We start from the raw sequence: 26,884 nt of genomic DNA on the forward strand, positions 1-26,884 counted from the left end.
ACCATATGATGGCAGATTACTGCTGGTGCTTTAAACGAGACTGTTTTAACAAAGTGTACCCAAGAAAATCGCGCAAAAGAAGCTTCCGAAGTGACGAGTGACGTTTTTACTTTTTTTTTCAAAGTGATTTATTTCAGTAAAAAATGTTAGTATTTGTATTCAATTTTATTGTAACACTATTGTAATTGTAGGCGATTTAACAGTCTTATAAATAATTCTAGTTTTTATATTTTGTGGGTTTTATTATTTATGTAATTATCCCATATCATCATGTTGAAGATTTTTTACATAAGTAACAACATGTGTATCTTGAAAATTAGAGCTGATAGGAAGAAACTAATATAATATTTGGATATAGCACCCCAAGTGTACCTAAAATCAGCTTTAAAAGCTCCGGCACGAAAACCACTGTTGGCCTGTGTAATTAACCGAATTCTTTATTACTTTCATGATTTAAAAATCTGAAATGAGCTAAAATTTCTGATTCTCAGCATATGAAATTATAGCTAAGTCGCTAATAATTTCCGAATTACGGAAATATTCACTTCATAACCATCTCACCCATTTCTCTTTTTTTTCTCAGGTGGACCACGGCATTGCCGGTGTGCTATCCGTCCAGACGAGCTCACCGCGGAGGGCACTTGAACCGGAGTTCGAGGCCCAGGCCGCGGCGGCCTCTGCGCAGCGCAAGAGCAGCTCGGGCTCGACCGCCACGCCGCCCGCGTCCTGCGCCGCCGGGCCGTCGTGCGCCGCCGGACCGTCTTGCGCCGTCGCGCAGCCGCCCGCCGCCGGGCCCGCGCTCTGCCTCAAGCAGGCGCGAAGCTTCGGGCGTCAGGGTTCGGACGAGAACCGACGTCGGCGGGACAGCTTCCTCTCCGTTGCGGCCGCGGGATCGCACCCCGGTGAGTGCAGCCACCACTCGGCTCAGCATCACACGAGAAAACTGTCTCGAGGTAATGGATTCGTCTTTTTTTTCTCAATTTTTTTAACGGATGGCGTTGGTAAGGGTATTCCGCCCGAAAGATTGGGAGGTAAAGACGGTTAATCTTACATTTTGGAGTCTTTGATCGCTTATGAAGCATAAACCATTCCATCGATCCATTCGCTTTTATTATAGTATTGTCTTTTCTGGAACTGTGCGAGCCCAAGACCTTTTTTATAAGCTTTAACTTATTCGTCTTTATTCGAGCGGTGATTAACAATTTGATTTCAACAATGTAGCTCATGAAATTTTTTGTGATGATCATCATCTTGAAGCTTGTTGAGAATGCCGTCGAATGCCGTAGGTGGAAGAACTATTGAGTATTTAGATTTTTCTATATCGAAGAACATGAAATCGCTTTGACCTTTCCAATGAATCACATTCGTGCTTTGCTTTGCCTCGTAATCAATGTTTTTCTAATTAAGTGTAGCGAATCGGTATTAGACCATTGACTCTAATTTGTTTCCCGATCGGGCAATCTCTGTCTCTTAATCCGAGAAAAAGTTTGAAGGTTTATATCCTATCTGAGCACGACACACTAATAATTTATCAAGTAGGCTTCTTTATTAATATAGGATGGAATTGATTCTGGAATTTAAATAATATAGAAAGCAATCGAGATAAAACCAGGTTCATAAAAATCATTAGTGATTGATTTAAATTCTTTAGTCTATTTTTACATCAAATCTAAACCGACATCCATGGATAAGTTTGGAAAAAATTATTTTCAATCATCAGCTTTTCTTGTGGGGTTGCTTATAAACACATATACTAGTTGGCAAAAAAAGTATTAATGCGATAATTGTGTAAATAATAAACAAATACTATCTTATACCTTTCTCTATACCAGAATTTTAAGCAATTAATTTAATTTTTAATTTTCTCTCATACGATACCAGTGGATACGGAATTGCCGTTTGATAATCAATTGAAAAAACTTTTTTCTTACCCCTCTACATTTCCTCTGGCATTGCCGCTTAAGAAGATTATTTGCTCTTTGAAGTCTTCCTTGAAAGTGATGAGGAGTTGATGACAACTTCTGCTCTATTATAAACGGAGTTAGTGAAAATTTCAGCTCCTTCATCTCCATTAATGTGTGTAGGACACGGAGAATTATTACGAATTAGTAATTGTTTCCAAATGCATAAATCAGGCTGCTTCGTACGTTCTTGTGTTCAAAGGAGAGAAGTGTTTGTTGTTGTATGCCTGAACACAGACTTTATTTTCCACATTTAATTTCGAGCTACCCTTTAGACGCGCTAATCTGAAAGAAACAAATTCCCTACTTTCACCTTTTCCTCCGTTCCTGGATATGAATGGCTTTGAGAGACATTTCAGCGAATAAGCTTGAATGTTACGCGGTCCTTTGCGGTCGCTTTGCTTTCCGCCACCTGTTCTGAACAGCTCAGTTTTATTTGCATTTTTTGCTAAGTTTTTTTGCTTCCGCTCTTAAATTCAACCTTTCAGTGACCCCTGGGCATTGTTGTGAACGACCAAGCATCGGTTCTTAAGAAATTTTTTTCCGCTCTCACTTTTGAACAACGCTTTGAAATTCTGCAAACAGATACCTTCATAAATTGCGTAGATTTTTGTACGAATTATGACCAGTTAAAATTATTTTTTCTTTATGACTAATAATTTGAACTTCCCCTACAGCAATCATGAGGCACTAAATATGTGCTTCATTCCCTAAACTACGAACTATAATAATTCTAAATATTTTTAATGTGCTCAGCTCATTCCTCTGCCAAAATATAAATCTTAGCCAGCTGAATAATAGGGTGGTTTCCCATTATTTTTTATTGCCTAAATGGAAAGATTATTACTCCTGGAATACGCACTTAACGCTTTTAGATTTTTAAATGACGCTATCTATTTTTCGCGATTAATTGAAAAGTAAAACTTTTCAAGCGCGCGAAAACGCGACGACTAAGTATAAATGCTGGGAAATCCGCGTGTTACGTATTTCTGGTTCCCGCTGCCGCCGCGTGAGGTGACCTTGGGGCGAGGATATATGCGACGCTGCGATGCAGACTGCTAGCAGGTAGCGCTTGGCTTAAATAACGATTATTAATACCTTATCAAACAAAGGAAACTTTCCGACCTTAGGCAGTTTTAATAGGTGATTATTAACTGATGTTTCCCTAAGCTCTGTGCCTCATGCATGCATTGGTAATCTTAGACGATATAAAACTCCTATCTCTTTGTGTAGAAACTAGGTCCGTGTGACGTCACGTTGAGTGGTATCGCATGGGCGCCAATCTGGCCTTTTTCAAATTTGGTTAAAATTGACCATTGCCATTCGTCTAAACTGAGATTTTTAAAACCAAATAATTTGTATATTATGAATACACTAATGGTGGGTAACGAATCGCAATAAATGCTTTTCGTTTTCTTTGATGAAGGAAACTACCCTATTTCCTTGCTTGGTATTGCAAAGTATCAATTCATAAGTGAGCATACAGAGGTAATTCGAGTGAACCAGCTGTTTTTAATAACTCCTAGTTAGAATTAAACAATAATTATTTTTTTATTAAACAACTATTATATTTGATTTAAGTACACCGAGACTAGCCACGGTGATAACGTTTACGGGAGACACCCGCAATCCGCAAACTATACGAAAATTCCACAGAGAAAATATAATTCGCCTTAACTAGGATTCGAACCCGGATCCCCCGATTTCCGGTTGAGTGCTTTAGGCAGTTAAGCCACTGAGGCGTCATTCTCCCCTGCAGAAATCCCCTTATCATATTTGTGACCCAAATGTCTATAAGAGTCGTCATTGGAGTTGCAGATATTCATTCTAAAAATGACATATCGTGGCGTAGGTGTTTCAAAAGAAAGAAGTTCCAATGATTGAGATTTTTCCGATACACCTTTTGTGGAAATGTTGATTCTCCCCCATATCAATTCTGTAGTACATACGCCTCCCAGGCAGGGACGGACTAAGGTCGTTGTTTTGGGGCTAATCTCTTTACGCCTAGGTTTCCAATGCGTAGGCAAGTGACTTGTAGATATTCACCAACTATTTGTAAACATTACCTTTTAAGAAAGCGAAATAAAAACTTTTATTGGAGGTCAGCCTTAAAGATTGCCATCCATTCTATGTTTTCTAGAAATTACGGGGATATGCGGTCGCTCCCGCCCCTCTTAATTCGCCACTTACCAGAGGTACTTCTGAGTAAATTTACCAATAGCAGACGGCTATTTTTCAAATCAACGTGCAACGATTTTCCATGAATTGAATAAAATGGATGAATGAAGTGGCGAATTAAGAGGGGCGGGAGCGACCGCATATCCCCGTAATTTCTAGAAAACATTGAATGGATGGCAATCTTTAAGGCTGATCTACAAATAAAAGTTTTTATTTCGCTTTCTTAAAAGGTAATGTTTACAAATAGTTGGTGAATATATAAAAGTAGGCATAAGTTTTCAGCTTCTTCGTCTTGTTGGTATTTTTTGTCTCAATTTTTTTGTTTGAGAACTAAGGTTAAGAATAATTTCCGATGTTTTAGAATAAAGAATGGTTCTTATTTTTCACTTCACTCATAGAAATCTCGCTCGTGAATACTTAAGGAAGAAGTGCGGGATACGGCGGAGTAATGCTTTCGTAAGTTGTTTTTTTTTTGCAATTCACCGTAATAAAGTTCCCGTTTTAATTTTTTTCATTTTTTTTCTTGATGAACTTGATTCCGTTGAGTGCACTAAAAATACAGACCTCCCAGCACCGAGTGATACTGCCGCGCTTAATGGAACGCATGCTGGAAAGGCTTCATTAAGCGAAGTCACGGCCGTTATTGGATTATTTCACGTTTTGCAGGCGAGCGCCTTTTTGCATCCTCCTGAGAATGCCCAGTGAAGCTTCTCTGTCCCCCACGACATAAATGCACTCTCAGCGCCTTGCGTCTTCGGAGAACCATTCCATGAAGCAGCGTTAATTTGCGATTGATACTTGTATGTGCGTTTGAATGAGTCCGGGCATGAAATGAACGTAGAAACTTTGAGGAACCTACTTTTGCAGCAACGTAATATTCTTAAATCTCATACGTACTTTATATATAGATATGACCAATTTACCCATTACTGCTATGTTGATATGCAGTTGAGAAAAAATTGAATTAATTGGAATCTTCAATCTTAATCTTACCTTTTTTTCCATCGAGATTTGATACCAATTATGTAGTCCTGCTCGTGTAAATTGAGTTTTTGGTTTCCTCTTTATCATTACTTTTTTATGAATGATTTTCTTCTCCTGAATTTCCTCTTTCAATGCATTCGACACTGAATCTTATTTCCCACAGAATATTATCAAGTCTCTCACTCGCGTTCATAAAACATGTATATAACGACCATAGGATTTGGAAAATACATTCCAATTCGTGGGCAATAAAGAGTAAAATTCTATTAATTATTGAATTCAATAGTATTTGATGGAATGAGTGAGTTAAAAATACTTACTATAGTGGCCATTGAAATAGAAAATAGATTGTAATTAAGAGGTTCTCAGCTCAGAAATTATTTAAGATGCAAAAAGTATTAAGGACAATATTAAGTGAACGAAAACACCGTTCAGTCTTGACAAAATAGTTTGGCAATGCAATCGTTCTATGGATACATCGCCGAATATCACCGTCATTTTAGGATCTGGGGAAAATTCTCCCGCATTAACATTTAAATTCCAGATATGGCACTCTTTTGTCCTTCGAATCCATTTTCAATACAATAAGATATGCTCTTCTTGCATGCAATTACCTACTTTTGGCGCAAAGTTATTGGTTCAATATCGTAGGTACTTCGAGAAAAACATCGTCGTTCCCATTTAAAAAAATGAGGACAGAGCAATGTGAAGATTTTAGGACCATAATAAGCCTGACGACACATTCGTCAGAGAAACTGACGAGAATCATCTTTTGGGGGAATAGAACGAAGATAAGAAGGACTCCTGTATGAGGACCAATTCGGATCTAGGAAAAGCAGGGCTCAAGAGGAGCAATTTTGGCTCTAAAGCTCCTAATAGAGACGAGAAATGGGATTAATAGACCGAATATCACAGCATTTCTCGACTTGCAAAAGGCATTTGACAATGTGGAATTTAATTCATTGCTTAGAATTTTTAAAAGAAATGGGAGTGGTCTACAATGATGGTAGAATTGTTCATAGTTTGTATAAAAACCAAGTAGCTGTGATCAAATGTTGAGCTAACGGTGCAGAGGCAAGAATAAGAAGAGGAGTGATACAAGGGTGTGCACTTTCCCCCTAAATTTTTAATGCTTACTTAGAGAAAGCCATCAATGAATGGAATGGAATTCAATGCTTATAGTTCTGAAAGAAATTGGATTTGTCTACAATGGTCGACTAACTATGCACAGTTATTATTAAAACCATGTAGCTGTGATTAGCCTAACTCTTCAGAAGCAAGAATAGAAAAGGGAGCGAGACAAGGGTGAGTGCTGTCTCTCGTAATTTTTCACGCTCAACATCGAGAAATTCATCAATAAAATCAAGGAGGTGACTTAAGAGCTCAATCGCAAAGTCGACAGAATTGGTGTGCTGCGATTTGATTACGGTATAGAAGCCATCGCCGAGAGAGAATATTTTGAAGAAGAATTTGACAAATATGGAAAGAATAATGGTCAGATATCAGCTGAGAATCGTTAAAAAGAAAACTAAGGTACTAGTATGCAGCAAAAAAGAGGGAACTCAGGCAAACATAAAACTATAAAAACAAATCTTGAAGAGGTGAAAGAGTTTTCTTACTTAGAAAGCCGAATAACCTGCGAAGGGCGAAGCAAGAAAGAAATAGCCAGTAGAATAGCTCAAGCAAAGATGGCTTTCTACAAAAAGAAGAATTTTCTTTCACCTGAGAATACAAGCATAGTAGTAAGGAAACAATGCATTAGATGCTACATGTGGAGCATGTTGCTTCATGGGAGCAGGGTTTAAACGCTGACAGCTGTAGAGAAGTCACGAGTGGAACTGTTCGATTTCTGGTGCTACCGAAGAATGGTGAAGATAAAATGGATTGACCGTGTCAGTAATGCAGACGTGCTGAGAAGAGTGGTGTAAAGGAGAAGTCTTCTTAAAACTTTAAGCAGAAGCGGGACTACCTAGTTGGCTACATTATAAGTCGTTACAGCGTTATGAAGACAATGTCATAAGGACAGGTGGGAAGGAGAAAGGGCACGGAATGGCCCCAAGCTACATAGGACAGGTCATAAAGAATATGAAAAGAGAAGAAATACGTCGCTGTGAAAAGGCTAAGATGGTTGAATTGAGATCTGCGTCGAAACAATTTTGAGGTTGTTGACTGTTGATGATGATGGTGCGAAATTCATTCATTATTAGCTCGTTCTCAAGTTTTTATCGCTGAGCGTCGTTTAAAATAAAATTATCATTACGTTTGCATATATTCTGCCGTCTTAATTTACATCATCTAGTTCAACGCAATATTTCAGCCCTTAATTATTTCCAGGAATGAGGAAAACCTTCGAAAAAGCTCGTAAATTTTGTGGCATTTATACGAAATAAAGACTTTAAGTACACGAACTTCCATTTCCTCAGGAAAAAAGCCTAAAAATGCTCTCCATAAATTTTCCGGGGTCACAGAAACCGACAGTTATGTCCCTACCACTAGATATTGTTACGTCTGTCGTCGTACCTTCGTGTTGGGAGAGGGATATTTTTCGAGAGCTCCAGCCACATTATCGACATTCACAAGGAGGTCATTATCGACAGAGGGTAACATACTTCTCAGCGTCGACATCGTCTCCCTATTCAGCCATGCCTTGTTCAGGAATCGGCCGGATACGTCGAGAGAACTCACCGCTCAAGTTATTTTTTTCCAATAACTGCTCGAGACTAGACTCGAAAATTCGTCCTTCGTATGTCAATGCGATGTGATACATGCCAAAGAAGGAGATGGCTCTGGTTTTGCCTCGTGTTTTTCGGTCATCATCACCGGGAGACTACATACAGAAGGCTGTAGTTTGATCCGTAGAAGCTTACTAATTATTTATAATTTTTATTGCTTTTCGAAAACAATTATGGGAGTTTATTACTTCCAAGTATAATGTAAAATAATGTGATTGATGTGCTTTAAATTACTTAGGAGTGCATCGTTATTTTCTATGAACCTTTTTGCCTTCTTGTGCCTAAATTTTTAAATTAAAGGGCATTTTTATGGTGCTCGCCAGATTTTGAATCGATTAAATAATCCTTGTAGCATCAAAACGCATGATATATTTTTAATGAATCAAAAACCTGATGGCAGCTCTCTTTATTCGGTCATCTCTTAATGATTTCTTTTTCAGGGACGCTTTGTTTTTAACAACGACGTACTTCCAGCTATAATACGTTTTTGACTGCAAATTCAGTGATCGACTGGAGAATCCTAAATTTAAAACTTCTAGAGGAAAGTCACTTCTTCACTCAAATTAGGTAACAGTATTCCGGTATGGATTGTTGATGATCCCTTTTTCTTGGTTTTCGCTAGCACAGGAGACGTTATTTTATGAAAAAATTGCGTGGGCGGCGCCGGAAGGGAAAATGGTTTGAGTTAGCTCGAAGCAAATTCGAACATTCAAGCATGCAAGGTGGGAGTACGGTAGTAAAGAATGTTTTATATACCCCCATCCCCTGACACGGATAAATTGACGCGACATAGCCCAAAAGTTTTTATTTAACATGATGAGTACCCGCGAAAGTTTTAACGAAAAATTAGCAACTGGTTCTGAAATTTCAGCGAGAACTGCGCCCCGAAAAGAAAATCATATTAGCTATGCGGGACAATGTAATCCAATCCAGGTATTTTTGAAAATGAAGATATACGGCAATATACCACAAATTAATGGACTTCAGACTATCGGCAAAGAGCAGAAATATGTCATCTTGCAATAGTTTTCTGCCTTTTCTTAAGGTATGGCAATATTTATCAAGAATCTTTTAATTTTAAAACAGCAAAACTTTTAAAAGATTTTTGCTGCTTGTTTACACATATTATAGATCTGGAAAATACTTTTTGCAAGTACATAAATTATTTTTTATGCTCTCCCAGTGAATTTGAGTAATACTATCTCTTTCAATACTTCGAATTTCAATTCACTGTCGTCTCAATGGCAATCGATAAGGACTGACTAATATGCGATCCTTGTTTGGATGGGTCCTCGTGTTCGACCCGAGGACTCGAGTTGGGGGGGGGGGGGGGGGTTAAACAGAACCAACTCATGTAAAGATGTGGACGTGAAAAATAGCCAGATAAAGTTCACTGCTGGTTCCTGTAAATGTTGAAAACAGTGGACGAGTCATTTTATTACTTTCATTCAATCCGAAGCAAAAGTTTGTGTTATTCAAGTTGAAACGCACATGAGCTTATAAATTCTGAACTCAATCACGTAATCAAGCTTTAACGGTAAACTGGTGTTTAAAACGCTCATTGTAAGCTGTAAGCAACCATTCATCGTATTAAATGTTGTAATAATTTTTTTAATTCTAAATTTTAAAAAATACGCTACGATATATTGGACTCGGCTCTAAATATTCTATTTTCTATTTTGGACGGCAACTTATAAATTCGAAAAATTGATTTAAGAAATATACGTGAATGATGGTGAGATCTATGTGATTACGAAAGTAGCAGGGTACCTATTTATAACTTTTTATATGCTCATGGCAATTATATACTTAACATGAAAATGAGTTTATTAATTTGTGTCTTCTAGTACATATTTTGGGTGTGGATGGTACATTCAGGAGGTAGAGCATTAATCATACCATCATCGTGCTGTTTAGATCATTTCTTAGGCGAACATATTTTCTAGCTTTTGGAATAATATATGTCATTTAGAAATTTCATCTTCCCTTAAAAACATTAACAATTGCGGAGTTCGTAGTATTTGAGCGCTCTCTTTCTAATCAGGTAAAAACATTTTGGGTTTCACTATCGATTAAATGATTAATAGCTGAGTGTTTTGAATAATTTATTCGAGTATATTAGGTCACAATTTTATTGACTCCGTTTGAGCATAGCTCTTCCCATTCGTTACTGTAATAATGAAAACACACTCGCTGTGCGTAAATAAATGAGGTAAAATAAGAGTTGGGCTTCGAATAGTGGTGGACAGTGGAGCCGCAGTGATATTCCATGCAACGATCCTACCACACTACAAAATAACATGTTACAATTTATCCGACGCGTCACGAAACTAATCATTCTGCACGTAGCGCGGAAAAACTTGCGTCGTCTGGAACGTGCTGTCCGCGGCATGTGATTGAGTCTGCCGCGAAACCTAGTGATCCGAATGATTCCCACACATTGGTAATCTCCCCTGGCTTAGAGCAAGCACGAAATTGCGGGCAAAACGTCCATACTTCCCATAGCACTTGGATGCATTCCAATGAAATGGATGCTATGGAAGCGGGCTTAAATCCACTCCCGTTGACCAGTGCGCCGCGTCCTATAGCCCAGCTCCCAAATCCTTTCGACTCCGATCGTCCTATTTTACCAGGGGAACGTGACTCGATACAAAATTTATATTTCTTGCTCAATTTAATGCATCGAAATATATATACATTCCCTCCTGCGATACAAAATCCTATCACTCCCTTCAAAAGCAATTTCGTGTAAAACTATGGTTAGGACGCTGTTAATCCAACTCCACCTGGTGCTCAATCCCAAAAATACACCTTTTAAAAGCGTCGAGTCATGCAGAACGATATTTTAAGAGCCATCACAGGTGCTCCATATTTCCTGACAAAGAACTTCCTGCAAGTTAACCTCAAGTTCAACCTATATCTAGTTGCCTGCCCGAAATTGGAAACTCGTTTGAAACTTCTCACGGGAGAACTCAAAAATCACTGCTCAAACCCATCTGAAAGTCCATATATGAGAATCCACATTTTAATTTTTACCGTCCCAAGATATCCACTCTATACACAAGATTGCAACTAATATAGACAGTAAAACTAAACTCGAGTTAAAAAAAAACGAAAATCTATAATTACCAGCTATAATTGAATGTAGTTACAAAAATACGTGTTAGAACAGTAGCCAGAAAGTGATAGTGGCAGGTATTACGTACAAGACATACTGCGATGTGAAATAGCAGACTTCGAGCGGATGGCAAGAAGATCAGAAGATCATTGGAAATAGGGTTGTTTTAAGAATGACCATATTTTCTGATGTTAAAGTAGAAAAACGCATCTAATTTTCATGCAATTAACATCATTGATTTCGTAATTATCACTGATTGTAACCCTCCGTCAGTCGCGTCAAATTTTGGAACGCCATTGGTCGCGCTGCGTCTCACAGAGGACATTTCGGAATGGTTAAGCAAAATGCATGAAAGTAGAAATGACTGTTTTAACTACAGCAAATCATTCATTTAAAACTAAATTTCATGAATGGACAACATATTTACGCAAAATAAATACGGCGATATTTATGTTAATAAAAGACTGATAACTGCTTATTTAGACATTTTTTAGTTTTTTTCTTTCATCGAAATTAAATCAACATATTTAATTTGGACAGTATATGAAAATTTACTCATCACAGTTTCACAGCGCAGATTTTGCTAACAATCTAACGGGTAATTTTGACTACAGGGGGAATTATTGATTTTGGAGACATTTTATATTGATAGCCCGTTTAGTTGAACTTGAACCAAAATATCTCCAATCAGATTTGAAAGTTAGTATTCGATGCAACCGAAAATTGGTTATGTGTATGTTTACGATTGATGTATTGCATCTACTTCAATGTAATAAGCCACCATAAATGTATGTAGCAGAGGGGAACACCCAATGTTCTTGAATTATACGCCAAAGTTCGCTCAAATCATTTGAGAACCATAGTATATTCTTCGAAATAATAGTCTTAATCAGGTGTTAAATTGACTACAATAAAAAATTCGTAGAAATAACAAGCATATCCAAATTTTAATGCTTTAAATAGTTGTTTGTTTAAATTATAAATGTATTTAAAAACTTTGCGATGAATACCACGAAGCTATTACCATGTTACTCAAGTTGTCGCGTGGCGTCTAACGGTCTCCAAAAACAACAAAATGTCAAAATTAATTCCATAAATGTGACAAATAGTAAGATAACCATAAAATAATAAGGTAATCATAAAATAATGAGGTACAAGGAATATGAGTTTCCCAACTATGAAAATACGATGTGGACAAAGAAAAGAAAATGGCCTGGCGTCCGGCAGACGCCATGCGACCCACGGGACCAAAGGTTTAATGAAACTTTTTAGTTATTGCATTAATAATTCAATGAATTATGCATGAATAATTAAATGAATTAACTAAATGAATATGACCGGTGAGGTGTATAGCTTTCTCATATGCCTACCTCCTATTGTGGCATTTATCTTATCGTATCATTTTCGAAATGAACTTACATTCCTGCGGCAGTCTTCATTATTTTACGTCCAGACAATTTTTGCGTTAGATCTTCGATTAAAATGGACTTTTTAATTCTTTCTCCGAACAATTATCATTTGAACAAGCTCAATTTTTGACGGCAGTCGCAAAGAACATACTCTTCACTCGTCAGGCCGTGCTTTGAATACGCGGCAAGCATGTGCTTAATGCTGCCACCAGGCAATAGCCTACTTGCAGCAATATGTAATAATAATAATATGGGGTCTGGTGAAAAAATATTTAATCCATGAACTTAATAAAATGCAACGGAAAACAGCGTCAAAAATTGCTACGAGCGAGCGGAAGGTGTTTAAAAAACTTTTACACGAGTAAGCACAGGAGCCTCTTGTGACTCGGATGCCACTTGAGAAGCTAAGTTTGCTTGGTTTCAACAAATATCTCATGCAAAAATTAATACCATTAAAACTAGTTTATTCGTATTAAGAACGGATACTATTCAGTGACTCAGGGTACCCACATCATCTTAGAACCACACCTTATTTCCTGGTCAGACAAGAACTATAAACTAGGAGAAATATTTGTTCCGTACTGATTAATGGAGGAATTCGTTTCACCCGCGGAATATAAAGGGCTTTATTAAATACTACTTCATGCAGTCGAATCTTTTTCATCGCGCACCTACTGGTAAATACTTGGAACACTTCCTCAGTTTAGCGGCTGGAATCATAGCACTTCGAACCACACGCCTATTGGGGCGGGTTGCAGTGTCATATTTAGATATAGATTAACGCTTCAAGTTTTCCCATATTATAGTGTAGAACCTTGCATAACGTTCATGCATGACATATTCTGACTTTAAGAACATCATTACTTTGATAACGGCTATAACATGTGGAATTTTTCTGAGTCTACCGTCATATTTTTCTCTATAGCCCACTTTTTATCACATTACTTTCGAAACGGAAAATGTACTTGATGTTGTTACAAATTTTTAAGCCCTAGCAATTTTTAAAGGAATCTTTTATAAATGTGATATTCTTTGATGCTATTTCCAAAAATGTTAGCTTGAAAAGCTCAATTTTTACCGGCAGTCGGCAATTCTTGCCGAGAAGCGTTTATTTCGGATTTTTCGAGGAAATGGCGTTCGCTTTGTTTTTCGGTGGGATTTCCGGAAGTATTGGCTCCGTGAATTCGCGTTTGTTAACTGTGAGTTGCGCATACCTTTGCGTAATCGCATGGGCAGGAATAACGCGCCATGGACCCAGAATATTATGGATCGCGCAAACATTTGGCAACTTAGAATAGCGCACATGAGGAAATATTCAAGTAGGCCAGCAAATGCAATGCCAGTGAGTAAGGACGCGTGGCGTCAGTGTAATTCCAAATTTATGGTAACTCGTTTTCTCAAGACTTGCAAATCTGAGCCTTTTGTAAGTCAGTCAAATTTAGCGTTGTGAAAGCTGTCTCCTGCCCACCTGAAAATTAGGATTATTTTTTCTCCAGACAGGAAAATTCCAATGCCAATTTAACCTGGAAAATAAATTATCTCCTGATCAAATTTTTTGATTGACTTGGCAAACATCTTTGGAGGGAAGAAGAAGCTCATCTTGGCGGGTTAACAACAATTCCGTCCCTTGTAGATGATCGCCAATTCAATCGAAAAACTGGTTTCGGAAATTGTTTATTTTTTCCAACAAAATTTGGCATTCGAAAAATTGGCCCTTTTTGGAAAATTTCCACTTAACAATATCTATTATAATTTTTCACTTTTCGATTAACAGCTGAATATTATAATTATAACAACAGTGTGTTTTGAGATGCCTTAATTGTGTGAGCAAATGTTGAATGGGTTTTCCACGAGGCAATATTTCAGATAATCACCCATGCTATCAGTGACAGATGACAGATGGATGCCGTAACACGAGAATTTAACATGTGATGGCATGTTCCCATCGCAAGTTTTCGATGCTCTATGCTGATGTGACCAATGCTCATGTATCGTTTTGTCGGTAAGTGAGAGTGGTCGTAGTCCAAAGTTCCACCAATCTCCGAGCAACTTCCCGAAACGGCATATCATTGCACCAAATGAGAAACATATTACTTATCTTATGATCATCTTCATGAAATGCAACTCCTTTTTATAGCTCCAATGATTGCTTTACGCGAAGAAATCCATGACCTACCCATGAAGTGCTTCAATTCGAAGGTAGATGTGAATAGGTGAACATAGACCTCACATCAGAATAAGCCTGAGGTGCTACAATGTTAGGTATTGAGGATAGGGTGGCATGATACTCAGTATGGATTACCTCTTACTTTAGGAACTTTTTAAGGCGAGTTTTGATAAACTAATATCAGGCTTAATATAATTCCTGTTTTTTCCCCGGCGAACAATGGCAGTAAATTTTTCTTGGGTCTCACACCGGGTAAGGTCCTCCATATCTCCTACCTACATTTCGATGTGCAACTCGCCCATGTGACTCATAGGAATCCATCGGTCATGATTTGATTGGATAATGTTTTGCGAGCGCGGATCAAAATTTCCGCGCTTCCGCTATTGAGCTGGAGTCGGAAGAAGCGAGACGCGCGGAGACCCGTCTCGCTTCTTCCGATTGGAGACTCTCCGTCGTCTTCGCTTCGGATTCAATTTCCGCCCTTTTGAGCCCCTCATCGAGCGTCAGGAAGCACTTTTGGATGTCGACTCGGTGCCGTCACAACTCGTATCTCTTTCCTCCCGTTGCGGTGTTTGCGGTACTTATAATTTCCGCGATCAGCCGCGTGGAAAAGGAAATACAGAGGGGCTTTCTTTGCCAAAGGAATTCATTATCAAATAAGCAATTGCATGAGCAAGTGACTTATCATTTTGAATTAGATAAAAAAATTGTTCAAAACAATTTTTTCCGGGTTACCTAGACCGTCTTCGAGGATGAGAGAATGTGGACCTACACTCCTCCCCTTCATTTAGTTGAGTAAGTCAACACAAAAATATGTTTTGGAGATTTTACTCCCTCTTTTAATTGGTATTCATCATCAAATAAGTAGATGTATAAGCGAGAATCTTATCAATTGGAAACAGAAAATGAATTGTTCAAAACAGGTTTTTTGAAGTGAAAGCTTCTTATGTCGCGTTGAGCACTTTTGCAGATGGGTAAAAGACATTAGACTCACGTCACCGCTACTACATATATGTATAATTATGTATATTCTGTATACACGCAGTATACTTGCTATATTCAAAGTACTTGTGGTGGGGTAAAAACCATTAGACTCGCATCACCGTCACCAGTCCATACTCGTGCAGGAGAGTGTACTCAATACAAGAATAGTGAAGGCTAGTAAAATATAGCTCAATTTCTATTAATAGAATGTTGTACCATAAAATTAATTTATTATTGTGAAGTGTTTACAATTATACACTGTAGAAATATAAAAAAGGAAATACGTGGAGGTATTTTTTTTATCGCTAGTGTATACATATACATGTAGACAGCTTTCTCGTGAACTGTTATGCAGCGCATGCCTTCTGTGCTTTCAAATCCAGTAACACAGAAAAATTATTCGTGGTAAATTCAAAATCTATGTATTTATTGGAATTTTTTGAAATTGTTAATTTTGTATTGCGATAAATAGAATTTTTTTATATAAATTATTCTAGTTTCTACTGATTAATAAAACACTTCATCATAAATTATTCCTTACATTCAAAATGCTCACGGTGTTTCAAGTTTTCACTTCTCTCTGCACTCCCGGAGTGAAGATTTTTTAAATTTACTGTTTCGGCTCTTTTTAATAATAATTAAATATGCTCCTCTCCTTCATTTGGTTACGTAAGTCAACGGAAACATATGTTTTGGAGATTTTATTCCCTGTTTTAATTGCTATTGGGATGATAATGTCCAAAATTTCACTTTTAAAAATTCAGTACCTCACGGTAACATACAGACTTGAAACTAGATGGTTTATGCATGGTTACTGGTGTTTGTCCTTTGTCTAAGTAACTAGACTGCTGTTTCACCGTCCAGCCAATCGACATCTTCAGAAACAAGGCGCTGGTGTTGGTTTCCATTCTGTTTTTAAGTTATCCATTTTTGGGGTTTGTTATCCATAAATAATATCCATATTATCAGCCCAGGAGAGCTCACAGAGGTGATGAAATATTTCAGGATATCCCGGCGGATGGCATGGATGTATTCTTCAGGGGTGGTACACCGAGTGTTATGGTCCATGTTGGCCGACGTTTCGCCAGAATTCTTTCGTGGCATTCTCAGGGCTGAAGTAAGATTCCATAGTTCTATCTCTCTGGGTGTAGGTATATACGATTCTGCGTAAACTGGGTCATCGTCGATCGGTGGTGTCTCGGCCAATCACTGCTGATCTTTTCAATATTGGATTTCAGACCTCGCTAAGTCGATTCAAGATCTCGGTCCCAGTTGATATTGTTATGGAGGCAGATCGCAATTGCACGCACGATAATATCAACGGGGACCAAGGCGTCACACGTCAACGAGGATCCAATTAATGTGGATCGTATATACACCCGGAAACACCGAAAAACGGCATCTTACCTCATCCCTGTGGATGCAAGAAAGTAATTCTAGCGAAACGTCGGGCAAGATGAATCATCTCACCCGATTTCATACCCGAGTAGAACAGATCCAAGGTCCCAGAAGAGGTATAAACCCAAAAGACACCCACTGTGACTTTATATCGTGGTACACTGAGTCATGCAGATGTAAATTCATTCACACCAGAGATTTACAGCTAAAAATGTTATTTCACCAAGATTCGAATGTAGATATTTCACTCGCCGGATAACCACACTAGCAGGTCTTGGTCATGCAACCTATATGGTGCCATTCCGGTGAATTATATATTCGCGATAGAATCCCCTGAAATTTAAATGATTCTTGATACTTATTTTGTGGTATGCATGTTATTATTTATCTTGATATGTAGTGTAGTTACTTATTTACAATTAGAAAAATAAATCTGAGAAGCTTCGATTCTTCATGAACTGATCAGATCGTCTTACATAATGCGCAATATCTTAGTCTCTGATCAGTTCATTTTATTTAGTTTTCGCGTGGTAGGCGCTGTTCATTATATTTTATCGAGCTCAAAGTTTTATGTTGTTGGATAAAACTTCTGAATATAATTTCGTACAGGCTTGCTTATCTGTCAAAATACGACAAAAAATTCCTTAAAATGATTTTCTGAAGATATTGGACTTTGCGAAGTCTCTGAATGGAACAGTGGTTAGTAATCACGGACTGGGTCCCTTCTCTTTTGTCGTCTATTTCCCAACCAATTACGTCGAGCGTTTCTCGTCAGCTGATTTTTTTCTATGCCCATTCTCCGCCCTCTTTACTTGTTCCAACCCAAACATCACCCACCACCTTTCCCAAGGCAGAAACCGTACTATTTAAAAATTACTTCGCCGTCGCTGAAACCATTGCTGGTAATGGATACATACTTTTTGTGAAACTTTCATAACTATCCCTGTTTGCAATTCAATTGAAGTAGCTCCTTAAATTAACACCTGAAATTTGGGACTAACAAATATGTATGCCTATAACCTCGAATGAGATTGAAATACCCCCATAATAATTTCTGCTGTTGCCCTTATTATTCTGTATTTGGTTGGCTGCAAATTAAATTTATATTTAATGGCTAGTATTTGTCATACTTTTTGAAAAAAATGGTTTCTTTTTATTAATTAATTGAAAGAACCATTAACGATTTCACTTTTTCATTAAACTTGAGGTGAGTAATTTTTTTTTCATTTTCATTTGTACATTTGATAGATGATTTAGTTAAAAGACTGAATTTTTGAAATTGGAAATATTGTTCCGTCCGCGTTTCTAGTGTGAAGGCCTGATTCTATCTCTTTTTTTCACTTTGCGTATTTTATCAGTCGCGTACAATCGGTTATCATTCCTGGATAAATTAATTCCCCTGCTTTTAGTATTCCTACGATATCCAACTCCTGGCAACTTTTTGGCATCACCCACAGCTGTCGAGGCGAATTGCCCGTGGCGCCGTGAAAGCGGCGCTCCACTTCGAATCGTGTGTCCAGCCGAGTCAGCGGCCCCAATGCCTTCGGGAAACAATCGTAACACCATTCAGCCATTCAACACCCCGTCATAAAGAGGCCGCTTATCAAGAGGCATCAAAAATCATCACTTTTTGCCAGCAGTCGTCGCAGCATATCTGAAAAACCATCACGCGCGCTTTTTCCACACAATTTTCGATACTTTATTAATTTTTGACTTCACTGTGCACCTTAAACGTGCACTGATTCCATGATAAAATTGTAAGGTAAGGTTTTTTATCATGAGAAATAGAAATACTTGGCTATCTACGAGCCAAACTTTGTATTCATTAACCATTATGTCGACACAAAATGTGGGAAAAAGAATGTGTTCACCAAAACTCAGGAAAATGAGACGTCACCTGCGTTTCATTTTATCCAAATCAGTCAACCAAAGGAACGCTTTTTACCTCAGATCTCAGATTATTTTCACGAGCTGAAAATTATGTAAGGCCAGGCTCGTGTGCGTTTAAATATGACCATGTTCTGTGTATGCGATAATAGCTTTTCCTTTATTTAGTTGAGTGAGTTATAGTTGCATACATTTGTGCTTATAACTATGTGGATAGATTATGAAATTCTGTGACTTTTAATTGTTAAGGAAGTTCTCATACCAGAGCATGTTTATCTGGACTGTGATTGAAGAATATATGTTTATGAAGCATGAAATTTGGTGTAGTCAGCACGCACGATTTCTTTATTTTAATTTAGTGTTTTTCAAAGCATTAAATGTCATACTTATAGTCTGTTTGTTGATAGATAATTAAACCCCCGACGCACCCTTGCTCTTGTCCGATGATGTAGAACAGTGGAAGTTAGTCTAGCTCAACCGTATTTAACTGCTACACTTCCTCTCAAGAGCTCAGCATTGTGTTCGTATGGACTGCAAAGCAATTATCTTGGCCGGCTTGGGCACCAAACCATTCGCCTGGTCCTGACATTTGTCACGTTCAGGGCGTCTCCATCTCTGGAAACATTCCAGGCGAATGCTGACATCCCAGTTTGAGATCGCCGCTTACTTTCAAGATTGGTTTGAACTTTCGAATTGCCAAAATAAACAACAATTGTGTCATTTCCGCGAAGGAAAAACACATGATAACCATCTGCAGTACTTATTCTAAATCGAAATTCATGAAATAAATTAACATCTCTATTTCAGCCATTTTTTTCGTGTTCAGAAAATCTCACTCTGCAAAAACAAGAAGCCGTTCATTGTTTTTTTTTCGTCATTCAGTCCTCGTGAAATTTTGAATGTACCTCCGGTATCAAATGATCTTGTTAGTTCTTTTACTGCAGGACAGAGATTTTCCATCCCGAAAATTATTGTTATTTAGATTTAAACAACCATATTTTCTAAATTATCTAAGGCTCTTTTGCGTTTAAATTTGACCCTATTCTGTTGGTGCGTAATTAGGTATTTTTATGAACTGTACGTATGGTTGCATCTGCTTTTAAGGTTTTGATACTGAGTGAATTTCTGATGCTGAGAATGTGCTGATTAAAAAGCTCACTTGAATCTTCGGTGAGAGAATTTCCTGAGATTCGATATATCAATGACTTTGAATAAATTTGTTTTGTAATGAATTACTCCATTATGTATAAAGTGGGTATTAAGAGCTTAAATGGCTTTACAAAGCTGAAACACGTACCCGGAGTCTCTTTATGATACTCTCTTATTTTTTTTCAATTTTTCTAGCCGTCATGTCTTCCTTATTGTTAGTCATGGTCTCCTTGTTTTTTTTTAATTATCGGGACAAAAAATACGAGCGTGAAATTATCTACTGAAGTACTTCGGTTCCCCTGCTTCCAATTCTTTTGTTTATTCCTTCTATTCAATTTATTATTGAGAAATCAACTCCATCGTTTATTTCTCATTTTATACAGAATACAGACCTATTGTTTACTCCTCCAGGCCCTAGTTTTATATATGCCTTTGAGGATAAGCTGTCGCGTAATAATTAATGTTTCCCAAAAGGAGAAGTAGTCTATGAGTAAGCTTAGTAATTTTTATCGCGGAGCCTCAAAATATTATTTTCGTACCCAACCCAACAGTTAGTTATATGTCGGCACTTAATGCATCTAGCAAAGAGATTGAAGATGGAATTACCACTCGTGGAATGCAGTTTTACATGTAAAACTGATGCTATTAGAAGAACTTATTATTCGCAATGTTAGGCATAGAATGGGAAATATCATATATATGATAAAACTCAATACCTACCCTGCACCTGCACTTTGCAGCTTACTGTCTTTGAATGTTTTCGCTGGCAAAATAAAATGAGTTCAGCAAATTAGGCAAATAATTTTTTAAATATCTTTCGATAATTTAATTAGCGATATTTTTAATATGAAGTGGAGAAAAAATAATTTCAGTGTCATCTGAAATATTCCATTATTTGTATCAGGCTCAACTATGAATACTATTGGACAAAGTAAGCGCGCAAGTATAGCGAAAAACGACAAACTGTACCGGACTGTGACAATTGATGGACAAAAACCCAGAACCCTACCACCATAAATCAGTGAAAGTCAAAGAAGTCTTCTTTTCATATGTGAATATTCTATTATATTTTTTTTACAGAGTAAGGTAATAAGGGCACAATTTCCAGTATTCTATCCTTATTGCATTACTAAAAGCAATGCTATGTATTAATCGTCATCCAAGATCTAGAATTCCGATGTTTTTTGAGAAAGTATTGCCTTACTATTTTGACATGACAAGACAATTTATTCTTACAAATGCAACCGGGTATACTATTTCAATCGGAGTTTTAGACTCGCATTATTTCCCTAAGGCAGTATTCCATTCACCACCCACCTAACACGTTGCCAGTCAACTATCTCGTAAAACACTGATACCAGTCACAGGATTTCTAAAGAAATTTAACGATACTTTCATGAGTAGGTCAAAAATAGTCTGTATTTGGTGCAGAAGTTCCATGTGCCACTTATCTCTAGTCACTCTACGTGTCTTTATTTATGGTAATAAATTTTATAATAAATTCATTGTCGAATTTTTTCAGGTGACTATTCCATCATTTTCTGTGCCGTGAGCTATTTTATGCTCTTAATTTTCTAAAGAAGTGCGTGAGGCAATTCCTTCTATAAAGTCGATCGCATTTTACTTATTTATCATAAAACTTTCGTATGTAAGTTCACGACATCATTCAACCATATTTTTTTCAGGATCTCTTATGAAGTAATTCCCTTTATGAAGGAAATTACCCGTTTTATGGACTTTGATAGCAGATTTCCCAATGCACCACCTGATGTTCACAAACGCAAAAGTTTCCTTAACAAATGACGGCTTTTAAATCGGCTTTTATGATCACTTCGCGAAAATCAACCAAATAACCTTCCTCATTCACCCCAGCGCGAGCGAAGAGTGGATTATGTCCGCAATGGACTCCCTCAGATCCACTTGTAAATGAGGAAAGGCTGCGCAAAGCGAATAAATGAATAATATATTTATATTTTCGAACTCGTTTGCCTCCCTCGTTAGTCGAATTCCTGACCGCTGGGTGGGGATCGAGTTTTTTGTCGGATTAAATTCCAGTTTCGGCCCTCCCGATGTTTTGGTCGGCGATGTGGTTTGAAAAATACCCTCGGCTGCCTTTGCTCGTTGAAAGCAGTGAATATTCTCGGTCAGTGGGCGATTTGTCTTTCGGAAACGAGGTTACCAATGCCAGAGCCGAAAGCGAGAACTCCCAGTCGTGCGTCACTCTCGTTTTTTTTTGTGCATCCTCGCACATGGCGTCCCAGGAGGGTCGAGTGACCGGCAAAAAACGCGGAGTGACTTTCCTTGGCGGACCAATCGCCTGAGTAGAAATTAGGTGGACCAAGCAATCTAGTTAAATGGTTGTAAGTTGATTCTAACCCCGGGCAAGTATTAGCAAGAGCGATCTACGGGTAGCGAGCGATGATTGAAGTTGGAACATTCCATGTGATGTGGTCTCTGATAAATCTGATCGAGTTTTTATTTACATATTGTTTATTTCGATTATAAATTTAATTCTTACTATATAATACTATTGTAGGAGGCTAATTATTAGTGTTGTAATAACATTCATCCTTGAGTAGAAATTTGAGCAGTATTTCATTCGCTAACTTATTTTAATTTCCCAAAATAATACCATGGTTGGCGTTTATTTATATGGTCCGTACCCTTCAGTCCGCAGCCATCTGGAGCACTCTTTTTATGTTTGACTTCAATTTTCACTCCAATAATTTCATTTCGTGAACTTAGTAGGCAATTGGCGGACCAATCAGTCTTATTTTATTCGGGATTTTTAAGAGGAGCAGCACTTATAAGTTCTAAGTGACGACCAAGGGTACTGGTACTAATCGCATCGACGGTAAATAATATATTCAGGTTTATGTTCACTCGCAGCTTTTCCGTCTACGTAAAGTTTTATTCATTGCCTCTTCCTCAGTATCCATTAATTTGTATAATATTAAATGCTACAGTTCTATTCGTTTTGGACATACTAAAATATTTCTGATGAAGAGGTCCGTAATTTTTTACTTATTTGTTCTTCCAAAGCGAGAAATTAAAGAAATACCGCACAATGAAAAATAATTCTTTCATTAACATTTTATGGTAATTTTTCCTGCTAATCGCTAGTATTAATTTCTAATACAATTTTTGTAAGTGGTTTTTACTTTATATATGGCAAATTATATCATGCCACTTCAAAGTCGTATGTGTAGATATGTGCACAGAATCCAAATTCGATACCTTATTTCAACATTTAAACTACTCTTTCTGATCTGATTAATTACAAAATACCTGGTTTCTACCTATTAATCGCAAATATAGCCCCGTTTGACGGTAAAACCTCAGGAAGTCGCTCAATATATAAAGCAGCGATGGGAAAAAATGTTCAATTCGCGGTTTTTCTATTTTAAGGAGTTTAATCTTACTTAAATGGTTGAGGATTCTATAATTATTTGAAGATTTTTCAATTACTTGCAGTTTTCCCCGCAAGCGCTCAGACAATAATTCTTTCTTCGTGCATTTTGCGTGCACATTGCTTTTGCAGTATATTTCGGTTAATCTCTTAAAATAGAGGTGCCATAGTAGTGATAATTATGGATTAAAGAGGTAATCCTAGGTACTATGCCGAGCTTGATCATCATCATTAGTCAACAATCTTAAGATGGTTTGACGCAGTTCTCCATTCCTCTATCATAACCACTACAATTTTCATAGCGACGTGTTTCTTCTCCGAGTTTGATGGAGGAGAAAAAATACAGCAGCGTTTCTATAAAATAGGAACGGTTTGGAGGTGAGAGGCAATTTTGAAGTTACTGCTGTCTAGCAAATATGATCTACGTTGATCTCTTATGGACCTCGTGACTAGTCTCTCGGGCATGAAGTTTTAAATGTATTTAAACTATTTGGACTTCATAATAACGATACTTCATTCCATTTTTAGTGATATAAGTCCAATTTTCCATCACAAATGCTCATTTTCATTTGCAGAGCGCCGCGGAAGTAATAATAATTGTTGAAAATGCTTCTTGTAGTGCGGGTGGATTACCCAATCACGCAAGAAGTTTTGATTGTATCCGGAGAAGTTAGAAACTGAGCAGCCATGCATCGTGAAAATTTTTTGTTTCGTATTTTGAGAAATTGTTTATCTGCGATTTATAGGGAAAATTTCCGATTCGAGGAAAAAACTGAATTTTGCTGCTCTTCAATGCTCGTGGTCAGAGAGTGTGACTGACCTGAATTGTATCGATATCATTCAGGTTTCACGGCAATGCCAACTTTACTGTAGGCCTTCGCAGGTATAAATTTCTTCCAAATTAGTGATAAATATCACCATTCACCAAAAAGGCTTGTTTTTGCAAAGGATTTGCTGAATGTATTTTTAATTTATATCATTTTAGGCTTAGTCTAGACCTTTGTCATAAATTTAATTTTCCGTTACAGAAATCATAAAAAGTGCTACCTATTATTTAACTGTAAAACATGCAAATAATATTTAATTGACAGCTTGATTTGACTGTTTTTTTAAACCACGGCATACCGATTATGCAATGAGAAATCAGCAAGCATAACAAATGCAGTTTAATTTACTACATTTTCAAATAATACATGTCAAAAACACCGTTAGTTCTTTCCTATATTCCACCTGAGTTAATGTTCCATAGCTATTACAGCTGTTAGTCTGACTAATACTCAGCTTTTTGGACGACTTTTTACAATAAACATGATTAATCATCTAATCTTTCTAATTCCCTTTTCTCTCATCCAATCGTAATGTAGACGTACGGCGAAGAGGTAATGCATCTGGCACATCTATACAAAATCTGTTTCAATGGGTCTTTTGAGGCTGCATTATATTATATTTTCTATTTTTCGTTAAATAAGCAGGAAATTCTTTAAATTCTGTATTATCTATCAATTTTCTTGTGCCTCGAATTCCAGAGCGAGTATTTGGTTTCTTGTATCCAAAGATTAACAGAGTTAATACAGGGTTTGTCCGGAAAGTAATAGGACTGAGTCGATTTAAAAAAAAATATTGAGTCAATCGTTACAATTCTTTAAAAAGTTTGAAAATAGGCTCCTTCTGCGTCGATGCATCGCTGCCAGCGCGATTTCCAAGCATTGAAGGCGTCACAGAAGACATTCTCCGAAATAGCCTCGAGAGCCGAGGTGCATGCTGATTGGATCCCCTATGTCGTCTCAAAATTCTTGCCTTTCATCGGCCATTTCACACAAGGAAACAAAAAAAAAGTCTGGGGGCCACATCTGGGCTGTAGGGCGGCTGCGGAGGCGTTGGGATGCCGGCATTGGTTAATTAGCTGTTCACATGAAAGGCGATGTGAGCCGCAATTTCTAGTCGTCAGTGAGCACTTTTGGGACCATCTTCGCGCACACATCTTGCGCATGTTCAAATGTTCCGTCACAATGTCATGAACCAAAGATTTTGATAAATGTAACATCTGGGCAATTAAACGAATGCTTAGTCGACGGTCTGAGTTCAAAACTTTGTGCACACGAGTCAAAATGTCGGTGTTTGCCGAAGTCACAGGTCTTCCAGCATCGTCTTCATCAGCAACCTCTTCCCGGCCCTGCAAAAAGGCCCAGTGCCACCGAAACGCACCACTTCTTGCTAAAGCAACATCTGGGTAAGCCTACTTGATTATAACAAACGTCTCTATCGCATATTTACCGAGGTTCACTCAGAATTCAATCGCGTACCTCTGCTGTAACGAACGCTGCATTTTCGGCTTGCACCACTCACAGAAACACGTCGTGCTAAAACGTCTGTCCTGACTCTCCAGGTGCTCGCAGACAACTGACCAGCCGCTCGTTCTTTAGCTAGGAACACCCTCTACCAAATTCAGTCGGTGCAAACACGCTCCAAAGAACAGTCGCGGTGGAAGAAAATCAGTCCTATTACTTTCCGGACAAACCCTGTATATTACATAAGTAATCACAAGTTTTCCGAGCATTAAATTTTAACAATTTGGAGATGCACATGAAATGGTCGTGTACTCTGTCATAATAATGGAAAATAATAATCATTAATCATTTAGCATCAGCGTTTTTATGGATATTGTTTTTATATTTTGTTGAAAATTTGAGAATGAGATGTTTATTTTAGCAATCACTAGTTTAAATAACGTCTTCCACATACATCAAAATTTTATAAAATATTTATTAATTATTAAAAGATTTCATAGCAATAAATTGCTGATTTTCCACGATTTCCCCGATTCCATGAGTCGATTTTGGTACGAATATCTTTCCGATGTTGCGTGCAGCTTCTGCTATTAATAAAAAAAATTATTCTGCTCTTAAAATCTGGAAAAATAGCTTAAGTCCTTCTGCATCATAGAAAACGAGATATGCTAACCATGCATGAAGATGCAGGTTCAAAAACTCTATATAACAAATATAAGCAGTTTTTGGAAGGTTCTCAAAACTCAATTTAACATTTTTGAATAACCTTAATATAAAAGTCATGAAATGAACGGGTTTGGATTTTAACCTAAAATCGGGACTAAATGCTGATTTTTTGTACCTTGAACGAGGTAATTACCGCTAGAGGATCTGAATATCCGTTCTGGTACATTTTTTCTTCTCCTTATCATGAAGATGCCAATCGTGATTGCAATAATGCACTACAATAAGTAAACTATATCATTTCATTGCCCTATGAGTTGTTTTTTTTTTTCAAAATATTTTTCACGATTATATTTATACCACAGGGGAAATTCTGCCGCCTACTGAACGTACGTATTTGAAATTCCCATAGCTAAAGAAAATCGTTTATCACTATTAAAATAGAAATATTATTATATTCGCGCATTTAATCTGATTGCTTGTATTAATGTTTTTTGCTCTTTCAGTAAAATCATTCATCAATATTCTAAATTGGTGGTCCCTTCATAAAATTTTGA

The 26,884-nt window shown here is 37.4% G+C and overlaps 1 protein-coding gene across 8 annotated transcripts in view; it reads left to right on the top strand.

Annotated features, from left to right (window-relative positions):
- The window catches only part of LOC124171645 (microtubule-associated serine/threonine-protein kinase 3), an 831,728-nt gene that overhangs the window by 454,648 nt on the left and 350,196 nt on the right, over positions 1-26,884 (top strand). For 7 of the 8 annotated variants that reach the window (XM_046550857.1, XM_046550862.1, XM_046550859.1 and 4 more), the window contains one exon: positions 584-953. In XM_046550857.1, coding sequence (XP_046406813.1) covers positions 584-953 — 370 coding nt within the window. The remainder of the gene's footprint in view (positions 1-583; positions 954-26,884) is intronic. The other variant, XM_046550861.1, reaches the window with a different exon arrangement.

Source organism: Ischnura elegans, chromosome X, assembly GCF_921293095.1.
Source record: "Ischnura elegans chromosome X, ioIscEleg1.1, whole genome shotgun sequence".
NCBI lineage: Eukaryota > Metazoa > Arthropoda > Insecta > Odonata > Coenagrionidae > Ischnura > Ischnura elegans.